The sequence below is a fragment of the Tigriopus californicus genome, chromosome 1 (genome assembly GCF_007210705.1).
Source record: "Tigriopus californicus strain San Diego chromosome 1, Tcal_SD_v2.1, whole genome shotgun sequence".
Taxonomy (NCBI): domain Eukaryota; kingdom Metazoa; phylum Arthropoda; class Copepoda; order Harpacticoida; family Harpacticidae; genus Tigriopus; species Tigriopus californicus.
The window spans coordinates 5031182-5047065 of NC_081440.1; the positions used below are offsets into that span (position 1 = coordinate 5031182).

At 42.9% G+C, this 15884-nt stretch overlaps 2 protein-coding genes across 3 annotated transcripts in view; one reads left to right on the top strand and one right to left on the bottom strand.

Annotated features, from left to right (window-relative positions):
- The first annotated feature begins 649 nt into the window (after window positions 1–649).
- Window positions 650–2026, top strand: LOC131892881 (protein CREG1-like). Its single transcript, XM_059242752.1, has 4 exons — window positions 650–1049; window positions 1374–1531; window positions 1615–1816; window positions 1884–2026. Exons 1-4 carry the CDS (start codon window positions 830–832, stop codon window positions 1994–1996), a joined length of 693 nt encoding a protein of 230 aa, XP_059098735.1. The 5' UTR covers window positions 650–829; the 3' UTR covers window positions 1997–2026.
- A 6-nt stretch (window positions 2027–2032) lies between these two features.
- Window positions 2033–15884, bottom strand: part of LOC131892868 (putative E3 ubiquitin-protein ligase UNKL) — a 37089-nt gene continuing 23237 nt past the window's right edge. For both annotated transcript variants that reach the window (XM_059242742.1, XM_059242733.1), the window contains 10 exons: window positions 13294–13470; window positions 12154–12390; window positions 11152–11354; window positions 8105–8244; window positions 7821–7886; window positions 7220–7511; window positions 6737–6904; window positions 4593–4903; window positions 4091–4522; window positions 2033–4017 (listed from right to left, as the gene is read on the bottom strand). In XM_059242742.1, coding sequence (XP_059098725.1) covers window positions 3844–4017; window positions 4091–4522; window positions 4593–4903; window positions 6737–6904; window positions 7220–7511; window positions 7821–7886; window positions 8105–8244; window positions 11152–11354; window positions 12154–12390; window positions 13294–13470 — 2200 coding nt within the window. In that variant the 3' untranslated portion in view covers window positions 2033–3843. The remainder of the gene's footprint in view (window positions 4018–4090; window positions 4523–4592; window positions 4904–6736; window positions 6905–7219; window positions 7512–7820; window positions 7887–8104; window positions 8245–11151; window positions 11355–12153; window positions 12391–13293; window positions 13471–15884) is intronic.

Sequence of the window (15884 nt, forward strand, 5' to 3'; positions counted from 1 at the left end):
CAATCCGTAATCTGCATCCAATCGACGGGCAAAAACTGCAAATTAAAATGCAACAAAAGAAGCAAAAAATTCAAAGAAATATGCAAAAAGATGCGAAAATTGCAGATAGCTTCAGTTTAGGCTTGCCAGGGTGCCGTATTGGTAAAGCATCTGCTTTCCAACTTGCGAATCCTGGTTCGATCCCAGGGAAGCCAAGTCCAAGCTTCTCTTTGGTATTTGATTACAGCATGAGTTGCTGCTTTAACAGCTTAAATAAGCGAACCTGCGGTCATTCCCGAGGGTGAGGTGATAATTAATGTTGGGCTGTGACAACGAAGCGGGAATATCCCTCAATTGAGACACCCAAAATCAGATGGCAGGCCGAGCGAGAGAGCTGCCATCTGACTTCGCAATAAACAGACAAACCAAGCTTCGGTTGAGTTTCCTCTTTTTAAAAGAGCCACTAGCAAAGTAATGAAACAACAAAATCTCATGTTAAGCTAATATTCAAGAATATAGCAAACTAGGTCTCCTTTTTGGACAGCCCTACTAATCGAGCAATCCAGTTCAGTGTATCCAGAATTCTAGAATGGCTCCCTCGGAAGTTTGGCTGTTTTTTATTCAACGCAACCCATTCCAGACAAGATTAGGTTTCAGATTGCCGACGCAATCTCTGTTGACCTGTTTCTTGGCAACACACTTACGGAATTCTCCAAGAAGGGAACGATTGAACAAGCCAAACGAGTCCAAACACTATTTGACAAACACAAAGCAACTTATCTTTTCTCGGAACGTCTTTAAAAACGAGAGCACTGCGAAGAAATTTCCTTTGCATCACCATCATTCCAAGATGAAGACATTGCCATTGCTCTTGATTATTTTCGCTTTCGGAGTGACTGTCAGTCAGTCTTTGGTGCGAAATCCGTCTTTATTCGACTCCATCTTCTCCATATTTGTCTCGGACAATGAAATCCATTCGGAAACACCTGCTTTACCCAAGTCTCTGGATCCGGGACCACCTCCTCATGAAGAGGCCGCTAGGATGGCTAGATATGTCACTCATCATTCGGGTAATCCTTTAGGAAGAAGTATTATGATGAACTTTTGTTTTTATTCAACAAAGCTAGTGGTTGTATCGAAGAAGAAATTTAAATATGATTTGTCTCACATAAGTCTTGTTTGGGTTCAGGATGATATTTGCAGCCACCAATCATTTTTGCTGAGCTGCCTACACTTCTTATTTATTTTGAGCTTAGATTTTCTAAGATAAATCATAAGGACCTTTATGTTCCATTAATTAGATAAAATGCAATGCATTCTGATGTTATTGACAAATTGACAGGAGATGAATAATCGATTCGCTCTCGTTAAATACTACTTTTATTCTTTCAAAGATTGGGCTGCAATGGCCACCATCTCCGCCAGAAATCCGATCAAAGGCTATCCCTTTGCCAACGTGTTCAGTGTCAGTGACGGACCAAGCATGGCTTTGTCAACAGGGATCCCATACATGTATTTGACTCCCTTGGAAATGTCGGTCCACGATATTAAGGTACAATGTTGATCAATGTATAAATGCCTAGAGCACTAGTTTCTAAGTCTTGAGTTACTATCCTGGAAATGATATCATTGCAGGAGAATAATCAGGCATCTCTTACAATGTCATTAGCCCAAGGGAAATATTGTGATCAGAAACAATACGACCCTGAGGATCCTCGTTGTGCCCATATCATACTGACTGGAACTATTCAAACAGTAGCACATGGGACAAAAGAAGAGGCCTTTGCTAAAGATGCGCTATTTTCTCGTCACCCCGAGATGACTGATTGGCCAAAAGGTAAGATGAGTTCAATTGTAATTTCATTACATTGTTGTATTCTTTTTCGGTTGATTCTCTCCTTTAGATCATGGATGGTTCTTTGGCAAGATGGACATTGAAAATGTTCTGGTTTTGGATTTCTTTGGCGGTGCTAAGACAGTTCCGGTTGAGGAGTATTTCAAAGCTAAGCCCTTTTGAAGGATACAATAAACAAAGGTGAAATGAGAATATGGGGTGGATTTTGATGTCTTTTATTTCCATTTGAATACGATTCATAATTAATAGTGACTACAAAGTTATTCTATTTGGAACATACATAAAATGACGAGAAAAACTAGGGTTTGTTTACAACACAATGAAGGAAGAACAGACTTGAACTGGGTGCAACAAAATCAGCGTCACCCAGGCGACCATTTTTCCAGTTGTCTTTACGAATTGGAAGAGACTACAAATTGGGGCGAATATAAGAAGGAAAACACATGAAAACGTGAAAGTACAAGGTCTCCCAAAAAATATTCAAGATGTCTAAAAGAGAAACAAAATTTGACTAAGATCGCTTAAGCGAGTGGTGGTTCAAAATCATTTGGGAGGGAGTTCCAAATTTCGAAATAAGAAAGGAGGTCATCTTAGTGGTAGTTGTGATAAAGATAATAATATTAGTATAAATGTTGAATAATGATACAAGAAGAAGAAGTACAGATGAAGTGAATAAGGGTGGAAATTGCATTTTCGTTTTTTCATTCTGATAGCATTTCATCAATCCCGCATGTTGGAAAGAAGGAGTAATTGGGAAAGGTCAAAGATATGGAAAACGAATTCTATGGATAATAATATTAGTATAAATGTTGAATAATGATACAAGAAGAAGAAGTACAGATGAAGTGAATAAGGGTGGAAATTGCATTTTCTTTTTTTCATTCTGATAGCATTTCATCAATCCCGCATGTTGGAAAGAAGGAGTAATTGGGAAAGGTCAAAGATATGGAAAACGAATTCTATGGATAGAATGACTATTTAGTGATGGTTCAGACCTCATTGCTAGATTGATTGGTTATTGTATGAGAGCTTGAAGGGATATTAATTACAAGTACGATATATTAGCTGAAGTACAAAGACCCACTCTGCCTAAGATGTGAATACAATTTCTGTGTTGGGTGTATATTCGTGTATGTAATGTAAGTATCGATATTGATGATGTTGTTGTTAGGAGAAGTGTAAGTGTGTTTGTTTGTTTGTGTGCGATTTTGGCTTCATCTTGGCGAGACATTTTACAACTATGTGAGCAACACAAAGATTGTAATATTTTCATTGCAAAAATATACGACCATGATAATAATAATAATGATGATAGCAATAGTGGCTTTTGGTGTGTGGGCATATTTCATCTGATAAAGATATACATATATAACATACATTAAGTATTAGAGAGATTTTGAGGATGAACCAATTTGAAAGGAGGACCAGAACATTGATTTGAGAGCAATAACTAAATTTGGTTGGTTTATAAAATCTAGAAAATCCTTATCACTCTAAACATGTTTGCTTTTTGTATGCTTGCTTTTGACTGGAAGTGTACGTAGACAAGGGGAAGAATAAAACAAATTTTGAGTGGTTGCTCCTGATGTTCAAGTAGAAAATAGTGTATTCATAATGAAGTAGCAATGGTGGTGGTGGTAATAGTTGCTGTTGATGTTGTTAGTAGAAGAAGTAGTTTCAATAATAATAATAATAATAATGATAATAAGACGTTCGTTGAGGAGCCTAGTAAACAATGACTACACGGGTAGAAAAAGATTCCAAATTGGGCCCGGGAGGAGTGATTTCTCCTTCAAGGTGAAGAACAACAGCAACAGCAGCAGGAGTAGCAACAACAACAAAGTCAGCAAGTGCAAAGAGAAAAAAGAGAGTAAAAGAGGTCCACATGTGATCTGATAGGTTAAGGAAAATCATCATCAATTCATCATGCCTCGCGATGAGAATCCTCGTTGATTTGGTCATTGATTCAAATGTATATATAGATTTACTCTTCTGCTTTTCGCTCTCATTTATTGTTGGGCCAACGATCCGAACATGTGATGATGCTGATGTGAAATTAAACCAAGACCACCACCACTTCCCCACATATCACTCGTCGGGGTGGAGAAATCAAATAATCGGTTGTGTGTAGAGTTATTAGAGCCAGATACCCACTGGTTATTGGCCTCATTCATCCTTAGCGTCTGTGGAAGATATGAGAAAAAGAGCGTGAAACATACGAGGTTGTGTGGCTGAAAAGCAAATTTCTCCGCTTACTTTCTCGACTTCCTGTAGGTCCTTCCTCAACTGCCATTCAAGGGCCTTGAGGACACCCGGAGGAAGTGCTTTAAGCTCATCCACTCTCTTAATGGCATGAAGGTAGGGTCCTCCATTGAGGGTTTCCACCTCCTTTTGGAATTGGACCGCCTTTTGCAAGGCCGATTCCCGATCTCTTTGCGCGAGTTCGGCTTTCTTCGTGGCAATTGCGGATTCCTTCTTCCAGGCCTCACATGCGTTCCGTGCTTGGAGAATGCCCTCATCCCAAGATGCCAATCGGTTCCGAGTCTCCTGGAGCTCCTCTCTCAGCCTCGCGATCTCTAGATCCTTCTGGTGATCAATCGAGGAGTTGGATTTCGGAGAGCCATGGCAATTGTTATTGGCTGACGTCAGGTCGAACAAGCCAAGTTGATTCATGCCCAAAGAAGTAGTCTAAAGATAGGAAAAATCGTAAGATAACCAAAAGATAGGTGGTCAGTTGATATGAAGAGGCCAAACTTACATTGTTTTCATGCCCATTTTCAAGTCCAATGCCGTTGGTGTGCATAAGAGGCGAGTTCCCGCTGGGTGAAATTTTGCCTCCTGATCCGGGAATCATCACCGGATTGGATCCATTCAGGATTCCACTGATGCCTTGTGTAATGGAGTTGCCACTGCAGTTACGCGACTTATTCCCGCCTCCATTGGGTCCGGAAGACAAGTCATAACCACTGCATTGACGGCTCTTGGTAGTGCAAGTCTCACTGAAACCGGAGGATTTCCGACTCTTGCTCCCTTCAAACGGATCCACAGAGAGGTCTTCGAACGCAGCACCTGAAACATTGACGGAGGAGGAAAACCATGAAAACGGTGTCTTGTCAAAAACCCTATTTTCCGATCACTATCTCTTGGCACAATCAATCTGGGTGAAATTGCTTAAGAATAAAGCATCTCCTCTGAACGGCTAATCAGAATGGCGTGAAATTGTAAACCTACCCAGGATCTTGGCACAAGCCATTAATGCTCTATTTTCAAAACATGAGCCAATTTTTTCCTCATCCCCCCAGTCATGCACAATGACCATTATCTAATGATTTTACGGTCCAAGACCCTCCTCCTCCTCCTCCATGTTTGCTCATCAGGCTAATACGTTCAAGTTCAAACTCAAGAAACACCGTCCCATCCACGGTAGGTAGAACACTGAATGGTGTACTACCATGAGCTGAACCATGAATGAGGAGCCTCCGTGGACGAACAAAGATTCATTTGAGCTGCTGACCAAGTTTGTCGGGGGTTTGGGTCTCAGAAGCAAGTCCCATAAAGCGACAACAAGAGCTCATCCAGGCATACGACCTCATTCTTTGACTGACTTGATGTGCATACAGCACACTCGGCCAAGAGGATTTTGGTATCGCACGGAGCCCAGCAATGACAATTGATGGACAACTTGAGAAATGGTTCTCATTCAAATCTGGCCGGGATCCAACCGAACATTGCGGTCCAAGATTGTCATGTCGACACGGTGCCGTTTCGCCGCTTTGGCGACTTTCTTCTAAGAGATGGCTGTTTATTTATTGAATGGTCTCTCGTGCATTGACAATCAGATGAAGATATGCAAAATCAAGTGAGAACTGGGTTTCAAAGTACAATATGCCTGATCTTTCCCGACCGACGTCGAAACTACCTACAACAACGAGCAAGAAGTTTCGGTTAAAACTATGCAAAGGTTGGTTACTCGAGAGCTTTTGCGCTTGAGTCGGAAGATGATTTGGATCTCTCATTTGATTGAACACATCCTGGAGGACCGGTAAATATCAAGAAAAACAACTAACGAAACGGGGCGGCGTTTTTTCCCTCGCTCCAAAGAAATGTTATGGAGATAACATAACGAGTCAAAATGGATCAATGTCACCAAGCGGACCAACATTCACTAGATGAGCAGAATCAGAAAAAAGGGTGGACCTTGGATTAAAGACATACTTCCCCCGAACTTTATGACCTCTAGTCCTTTCCATCTGATTAAATTCTGTGGAATTGCTTATATTGATGTCAGTAGTGAAATCAGAAGTGAAATCATAGCTCCCTTATCCTCATTTTGATCAAGCGAAGTAGTTTTAGCAATAGCAGCCGCTGGTGGTGCTGGTGCTCGTGGTATTGGGTGGCTGTGGTTCACATTTAATCGTGAAGTTAAAAGAGAGATTGAGACAGGCCAATTTGGAGCGCCTCTTAAATACCAACAAGGTATTCAATATTCATAATCCACCGTGACCCCATTGACCGGCCTTCCCATCTGACCCCTGGCAAATCAAGCGAGCGATATCATCTAGCCTCATAAATGCTATCTCAACTCTGATTTCATCACGTTAGAAATTGTCAGGCGACATTTGACATTTGGGAGCCATACCACTTGCATTGTCAAGTCCGAAGATCAGATCAAATCGGCAGGCCTCAAAACAAAAGTGGGAGTTTCTCTATCGCCTCCGTCTTTAGTTGAGTTAGTCTGTCTGAGAATGAAGGAATGAGATGAGATCTCGAATGTCTTCATTCTTTACAGTATTAAGCAAGCTTCTTTCCGTTCTACATTAAAACTTGATTCGGATCAACGTGTGAGCACGAAAATCATGAATGATCGGGGTCGATTTAAGTTCTTATTCTTGAAGGACTTACCAATCGAATCGAGAGACTCGGCGTTGTTGAAACTTGAGAATAAGGATCCATTGGCGAAAGTAGTGTTGCTCGAGGTGGTGGGATTGGTTCCATTGGAGCTCGTCACCTCTAGCATCAAGCTCGTTTTTCGCTGAACCTTTTCCATTTGGGACAGATTGGGATTGTTTTCTACAAAGGCGGAAAAAATGGAGAACCATATACGTCAAATAAGTCGTTCGATTTTTTTTAAGCTCAGCATGCGCAATTCTGGCTAATGGCATTCCCAAAACTGAATGCACGTGGCATTTCAAAGAGATATGATTTTTTGTCCTGCCAATAAGACAAACCAGATTCCTTCACCCATAAATGCCAGAAATGACAAGCCTGGTGAATAATGACTTTTGTCACGAACTTTCCGAATGGATTTCGAGTGTTCAAACAAAAATAGAGGCCCTCCTACTCAACGACCTTAAAACAGAGCAAGAAGATGCCATCCATGCGTACCTATGGAAAACATCTGTCGTCGAATTAATGCCTCGCGACTGGTCAAGTCTCCGCTCAAGAAGCGATTCTTGTTGTGACTGAGATTGGCCCCAGGATTGCCGTTGTTCACAAAACCGTTGTTGGTGGAATTTGGAAGGGGAGGGGGTGGGCCCATGGCCGAGTCCATACTGGAACTGAGATTGTTAATACTGGAATTGGCTCCATTCTCCATCTGGGCCGCGGTTCCAGATTGGCCGAGATGATGCTTGTTGCTTTCAATGGGACTGGCGATGCCGTTTTCTTCAAAAGGTGGCTGCAATATCAAAGAACGTACTTTTCAAAGGTCAATTATCAGGTTCAATGGTGGTGGTGGCGTAAGGGGTAGGTCGTTAAATGTTATGACGCCCAGGGGGATCGATCGAGCTATGGCTAATGAGACGCTCAATAAGCTATTCAAAATGCCAGCTCAAAGTGTTAGGTAATAGGCGCACATTCAAAGGTCCGGGATATGAATCAATTTTTTCGTTCGAAACAGGCGAGTGCGGCTGCCCATTTTTCAGCGTAAAGCCCCCAATATTCAAAGGGGAGGCAAGAATTGAGACTCGATCGAACGACCACTCACCGTAATCGATCCATTTCTCATCATGGCTCCGCGTGCCACGAAAGTGCCATTTAACTCGGAATTCATCTGGAAGAGAGCGAGAAGACACATTCGTTGAAATCCCATGAATACCAAACCAATCTCTCCCATCGAAATCAAGGAAATAATTAATCCTCGTCTGGCCCCCAAAAGGAAAAAGGGGACGATCTCGGAAGATCTCCCGTCATCCTTCGATCTATAGTGCACTTTTCAAGAACATTTGGATGAAGAAACACAAAAGCCTGAAGAAGGAGGAAGAGACTTACATCATGCAGGTCCATGCGACCTCCGTGATTGACCGATCCATTCTTTGACGTGTCTTCGCTGTTGGGTAGAGCATGAGACAAAATGTCACCCAAGTTGTGCCCATTTTCCGGCGAGGGACTCTCCAAACTTACGGTTTCTTCTGAAAAAGTTAAGGATGAGTCTAATTTAGTTTACCTCCGAAATATCATCATTTTATCGGATAAGACACGCTGCCAAGGCACTGAAGTCCCTGGACAGTCCGATCAGTCGAGACAAATGAAGCTTGCTTCCGTTGTTTCATATTTGGTTAATTGTGTGACCAAGCTGACAAAACGTAATGGAAAATCAGGCCCACACAATTCTAGGTGATGGTCTATCTATCGTCTGCGATCAGACTTGAGATTTGATCACGTTTCGTGACGTTTCCATGTCCTTCCATGGCTGTCTGCCTCCTCCCGCCAAGGTACTAAATCTTAATCAACCATCCCAAAAGCCGTCTTTGTCCGGGGTTTCCGAGGATGTATACAACAAAATATCACTCGATGATCTCCCTGAACAAAGAAAAATCATCTTTCTCCCGTTTCCTGAGAACCAATACAATAAGTCAGGCCCCCTTGCTGGGCCTTTTATGAACGCGTCGTTGGGATCCGATTTTCCTCTGAGGACAAACTCACCCGACCAGCGTTGGAATCAATTACTCAGAGCCTTCTCGTTTGGGCTGAAGGTAAACGTGTTTGATTGGTCTAGGCCAATTTTCTCTTTTTTTGGCCGGCTTTTTTTTCTCGGCGAGTGTGGGATGTGTGTATGTGTCTATGTGTGTGTGCAAAAAACTGCAATGGAACTTCATCTCGTACCTCGGCCACTTCCGGTAACTCTTCAACCCGTCAATTTGATCTCTCATCAATACACAGGAAGGGCAAATACGAGTTGAGACTCGAGCAGATATGTTTTCGGTGGTAGGGAAATGAAATCGGCAAAAACGGGAAGGAATGCCTCGGAAAATTAGATGAAACGAATCGTGAGTTTTCATGTGAAAGTGAGATCATGTAATCCAAGCTGGATTACATTGTCTAGACTTGTTGGAAGTAATCCAATTTTGCATATCTGATTACATCTGGCCTTAAGAGTCCACAAGGGTAATAGACCACTATGTCAATGCTTTTGTTCAAGATTTCCTTTACAACCCGCCGAGTTTCGGGCACTTAAATGCCGGAGGTTACCTCCTTATTTGAACAAATCATCGTTTCAGCAATCCTCTCAGAGCACAACCATTTTATGGCCAATCAATATATTTCAACAAAGCCAAGTACACAATTGTTCCCGAATCCCTCATCCCACTACGGACGGCTAAAGTAAGCAAAAAGGGGAGAAGAACAAGACGGAATAGGGGAAAAGCGAAGTAGTTACTCTCCTATCTAGCCTTGGAGCACTCATTAGATTTGTTTTCAAAACAAATTTTCACCCTTTCTATTCTCTCTCTCTTTCTCTCTCTCTCTCCCCCTTTCAAGTTATGATCAGTTCTGCTCCATTTCCGTCAAATGGAAGTGATCCCTGTTAGGGTAACAAATTTCAAGGCTACATTCAACAACATCAACCTCTTCTGTTTCATCTTCTGTTCGTTAATCTTTCGTTTGTATCCAAGGCTGGCCAACAAAACTCATTTCAAGCGAGCAGTACATACTATATGACGGTCGATCTTCATGAAATCCAGAAGCTTGTGCTCCACAGTCTCTCAGAATGGGTGGAATGCAAACATTCGTAGTGGTGGTGCTATGACAACATCACCCTCATCAATATGGTCGCCACCTTCATGACCTCCATCTATCGCTTGCTGCTCTGGTCGTGAATTGGGAGCTCCCTGGCGTCGGTCGCCTTGGCATCCCCATTCTCTCGTATTCTAGTAGTAGCTCGACCCATCCGAGAACTGGGCGGTATTTCTCTCAACCCAAGCGGCGCTTCAACGGACTGAACAAGTCATTGATTTTATGGGGTTCCATAAAATCGAGATTCTTTTTTTTTTGCTTTTGGCCCACAACAAAGAGGGGAGGGGAAGAAACCAGGGCAGCCAACTGAGCATTTAAGACGACCATGACATGATCTGGCTGCTCATTCGTGCATATTATACAGTACTATTGATCGTACTGAAGGTACAGAAGGTTGGTGGCTGGTCTCGATCACGGGAGTGCAAAAATTCAATTGTTCGTTTAGCTTTGTCAGCTCAAGGATAGGTTGATGTTCTATTTTCTATCAGGATAATGATATACCCCCATGAGGTTGAATACGCCATGTTGAAGAAAAAAAGAATGAACACCAAAGCAGCGCAGAGGCTCCAAACCTGGAGTTCTTTTCAATTGACGACTAGATGGAAGCGCGTTGGGAAATCATCATCAAAACCGGAGCTTCTTCGCCTTTCAATTCTAACAGAGAACACGACAATGAATGCAATGGATCCCCTTCTACCCAACTAAAAACGGACTGATATGAAAATGGAACTTCTAAATTGCGCGCTCCTGCCTTCGCTCGCTTTTTCTCTTTCGGCGTTTGTGTGCAGTAAATCAAAAGTGTTTAAAAATAATTGTGTTACGCCTTAACCGGCTCTCTGACATCAATATTGGTTTGTCAGTCGGTCCTGAAGCGACATATTGTTCTCACATATGTGATTGCGTGTGTGTGTGTGTGTGCCTTAGTGTGTAATCGTTGGATCTGACCTGAATTGGCGTTTTCATAGTTCGTCACATATGGACATTGTTGTTGGGATCTCATTTACAGGAATTTTGGGTCGTTGGCCCGACAAACAAAGGTCTCCCTTGCCATTTGGATTCTTATCTCGATCCACTTGGCAAATATGACTCATGACTGCAGACTATGGAGCGACAGCCAGCCAAATTGGACTTAGGGCTTTGATGAGAGACTCCATATTTGCCCCATACATTATATAGATCCGGGGCCTGAGAACAAAGAATCCTCAGGCCAAAATGTGTTGCATATAAATTTCGAATGTCACAAGTGTGGTCAACGGGCCTTAAAGTGGGAAATGTAGAATTTGAAATGCAATCAATCGACTTACGTTCGATGTGAGCAAAGGCGCAAAATGCTCCCCGAGGACAGTAGCTGGTGTTCTGGATATCGTTGCATTTGGTGGATTTGTAGATCTCAGGGTGGAACTGTTGCTCGGTACGGGTGTGACAATACTGACAACCATCGCCCGAATCACAACCCACGGGATCGCCCCATTCATCCCCGGATTTCACTTGCGGACATGGGGTGGATCTGAAATAAGCGACAACAAAAACAAGTTTTGAGACACATTGTGTGACACATTGTTGACAAACGAACACAAACGTTTTCCTCTTAAACCCCAAACCTCAGAGCTGGTCCTATTGACATTGGTGACGAGAAATGTTGGGTTTACGTCAAACTCGGTCAGATGATAGCCAAGACAAGCGGCAATCATGACGTAGGCCATGGCTCAAGAACTTCAGGTTTTCGCGCCGTTCACATATTCAAATTTCATTTGTCACAGGACAAGGAAAAACGGGTAATATATTATTCCCAAATTTGGGTGGGTTGGCTGGTTAACGAGTGTGTGGGTACGTGCATGGTTGTCTAGTCATCTGCCTGCACAGGGTTAGTCATGGCTTGTGAGCTGACTCATGGTGTGTTTCCAAATTCACACTGCCGCAATATGGTCGACGACGGTCGGGTTCAGAGTATTTGACAGGGGGGGATACGAGGCTGCTTCGGCGGACAAAGGTCACCCTCCCTCATCATGCTCACAAATAAGTTCCAGGAAAAACAACTACTCGAGAGGAAATCTTCTCCAAAAGGTCAAGTTGCCATGAGCATTCATCCATCCGCAATAAAAAAAAGTAATTCCTCTTCCTTCAGTCATAAATGAAGCTCATTTCGAATTCAGTCGGATCTTGTGTCTGGTCATGAAAACGCTCGGCAACAACTCGAAACTGGGCGCGAAATGGCCTTTTGGAGTCGTCACCCGTGCTTTATGCCTGGGAAAGCGCAATAAATCGCGGAAACATTGCATGTCCATGTCATTTATTCATTCACTCACCTGTATTTGTATTTCTTTGGACTCCTTCGCTTATCTTTGTTGTTGTGATATTGTGGGCAAGCGTAACCCTGGCGGCACAATCGCGGTGGTTTCTTACAGGGTTCGGTTTTGTAATTGGCCAACACGAATGTGGTGTCCAGCCACTTGGGATCATCGTTCACCATGCTTCTCTCCTTGTCCAAACTATTCAACCCAATCACGGGGTCCACTTCCCCGTTCTCAATTGCTTGTAATTCCCTGGGGAGAAAAGGACAAATCAAAACTACTGTTTATACTAGAACGATGATTTATATCATAACGACCAATCATTAAGTGTCATTAAGGATACGACATGTCTGTCCTTCAAGAGTTGAGAGGCCGCGGCAAAGGATGCAGACGCATTCACCTTCACTAATACAAGAGGCAATTATGCCATAAGGAATCATTCCATTTCCCGTAACCGATGAGTTCATCGGCAGGACTGTCCGTAAGTGTGCCAGTTCTTCGTGTGCATACGTTGTTGGCAAGGTCGTTTGGCCTGACAGTGGTGCATCAGCCTCCGGCAACAAATTCCCATATACAACATTAACAATCATTATCAACAACAACAACCACAAAGACATTAAGTAGGGCTAGATTAGGGCCAGGGCGCTCCCTACTCAATGCAAGCGTGTCTATTGAAAGAAAGAATCGAAAAGGGACCCTCCTTGCGTCCTTCTTCTTCTTCTTCTTGATCGTTTCCCTCATTCAGTGCTATACTGTTCTACCTTGAGTGAGTGTATCTAACAAATTTGAACGTCAAGGTTGTTGTGGTTGAACTATCGTGGCAGTCCGTAGTAGTAATAGTAGTATCAGCAGCATCAATGGCAGTATACTGGAGTATAGTACGCATTATCAGGCACTTCAATCGACGGCTGGATGAGGAACATGTACTAAAGTGGATGGAAACCAGTTTTCTTTTTCGTTCTTTTTCGGACAAGGTCGACTGATGCATCGATTCAATTTTTTCCCCTGGCCTTCCCCCATCATCGTTTTAAATGGGCTGGAGAATGGATTTTCGACGAGACAAGCCAGGGGATCCCTCATCAAATAGATCGAGTACATGCTCGGGATCTCGACCCTTGCTCGATACTCTCAATGTTAATTCATTCATGTGCTTACCTAATATCGTAGACAGGTGGTCTGAGATCATTGTTGCCATGTGCGAAAGCACAGTGGGGACCATTTTTGACGCAATAACCTCGGTTGTCGGTGTCGTGGACACACATGCCAGTTTTGTAGTACTTCAGGTGATATCGACGCTCGGTGTCGCCTGCGGTTCGATGAAGATACGGACATCTGGAAGGAGAGAGAAACACGTACGAGTTATTTAGAAACCATGAACCAAGAAAAAACTTTGACCTCACAAAGCTAAGAGTGAGTGCGAGTGCGTGAGTGTGTGTGTGCATGTGCCTTGAAATGAATAGTTTAACGAATGGGGGGATGATTCTCATCCCAAGTGGATGCCATTGCTCCGAGTGCAATGAATGCGAGACGGAGCTTTGAAAATACGATGAATACATAAAAATGTAGATTTCCAGTTATGCATACATTGGTACACTCACACCTACACCTACATTTTTATATTCATTGTTCATTCGCTCTCGTTGTTTTATGATCAATAGACGGAAATAGCAAAGGCTCATTAATACATAGGTGCGAGTGCGTTTTTGACTCGTATCCGGCGGGAAAAAATGACTTCCTCCTTGTTGATGAGGCTCTCTGTCACCTTGAAGAGCATTGATCCTTGCAATTTTTTGTTCATTGCCAAAATGCACTTGCAAATCTCTGCCAACATCCCATACTACTTCTACTTTTACGGCAACAACAGCAGCTACAACTATCACATAGCTAGTGTAACAACAGAAGGCGGCCACATGTGCAAAAAATCACCAGTCAAGGCTAATGACGAGCAACCACGACTTGTGTGCGATTTTGCAAATCGACATTTTGGGTTGGCTGGTTGGTTGGTTGGTTGGTTGATTGCATGACGAGATAACCTCCTCTCCATGGCCCCAAGAGTGGCAACCATAATGGCTGCCCTGCCAAATACGAGCATCATGATCTGACAAGTCCGGTCTACAACACTCAAGCGACCTTGCCATGAGAGCTCAAATTCTGGCCCAAAGCAGGAAAAATGGACCGACACTGATCCTCCCCCAATGGTTCTATGATTCAAGGTGATTTTCTCGTGCGTTGTTAATGAATCTTTTTTGCACAAGATGATTTCGGCAGTGCTGCCAACTCTAATTGGCTCTTGTCGTCTTAGCCTTGAATTGACCAAAAGAGAAGGAATAGGACGAAATAAATCCGCGCAATTCGTTTACAAATCCTCAGCCTCGGCTATGCTTCATGATACTTTCTTGCTCTTCTCGCTCTCCTTAAACAGGAAATTGAGTGAAACATTCAATTCCTTTGTTCGCTTTACGACTTTTTTCGGGAAAGGTAAAAACGAAATGAGAAGAAACCAGTGATTATCTGGTGGTCTCTGTAGTCTACCCTCCACCTCATTTGTCTGGTAAGTAACGTTGTCCTCTTGTCCATATTCAGAGGACAGCTATGTTTAAAGCGCGACATATTCAAGAAGAACTGAATCTTTTATGCATTCATTTAAGTGGACTAGACAAGCGATTTTGTCAATTGTTAAAAAAAAAAGAGGTAATGCTATTCGATTACGCTTGGGACGAAAATGATTTGAAATATAAATTGATCATAGGTAAACCAAATTTGACGTATTGGACACTAAAGGTTTTGCCATGTCGTGAAAAAAACCAACACGAAACTTCACTTGAACGAGCCCCATTCAAGGCAGCACAAGCTCCCTAAAGAACAAGTTGAACGATACTTTCTTCATGACAGAGCGAATTCACTTGAGCTTTTGAGTAACAAAATTAGTCCATTTGCTGTGATGGATGGATACTTAGATGGTTGGTCACAACCAGAACTAAAGGGTGAATGAATGGCTTCTCCGGTTGGATCGCACTTGCAGGTTTCCGAGAGCAAGAGATAAATGGCCATTTTAGTCTCAAAAGTGTAATCTACTAAACAATTAAGGCCATTTCCCAACCGAAGGTCTCTTCCATCTACCTCTCAAATACATGTACAAGTTAGTCCTTGTCAGATCCAGTCGATTTCTAGCATCTATCGTACTTGTATCCATTTGTGGAGAACCCCAGAAAATGTGGAAATTCAAGAGACAATCCCAAGAATACAGAGTGGCATTCGCATCCGCCCTTTAAAACGGCACAAGGGTAATCAATCGGTTCTAATTGGACTCATTTAGAAGGTCGAACTTCATTTCGAATCGTCCATTGGCTCTTCTAGCCGAACGCAGCTGCGTCGTCATCTTTATGCTTGGAGAATTTCAAGCTGAGCGCATATTGATTGATAACCGCAGGCAGACGTGTGTATAAAATTCAAAACCCGACGGAATTCGAACGAAATCGAACTTGCTTTGATTGGATCGACAATCTGACGACCTTGGATCGGCATGCTAATGATTTCGAGACAATCCCAAACCCAATTTTGCCACCAACTATTCCAGGATAAGATCCGCAAGGTCGACTACGCAACACGATCCCCCAATAGTCTACGTACTGACTGACGGAGGGACCGCCCTCTGATGGATTTCTTAGCACTTCGCCGAACTCGTACAGAGGCAAATAAATGCACGTAGAGACGAGCGTACGTACATACGTACCGGTACACACGGT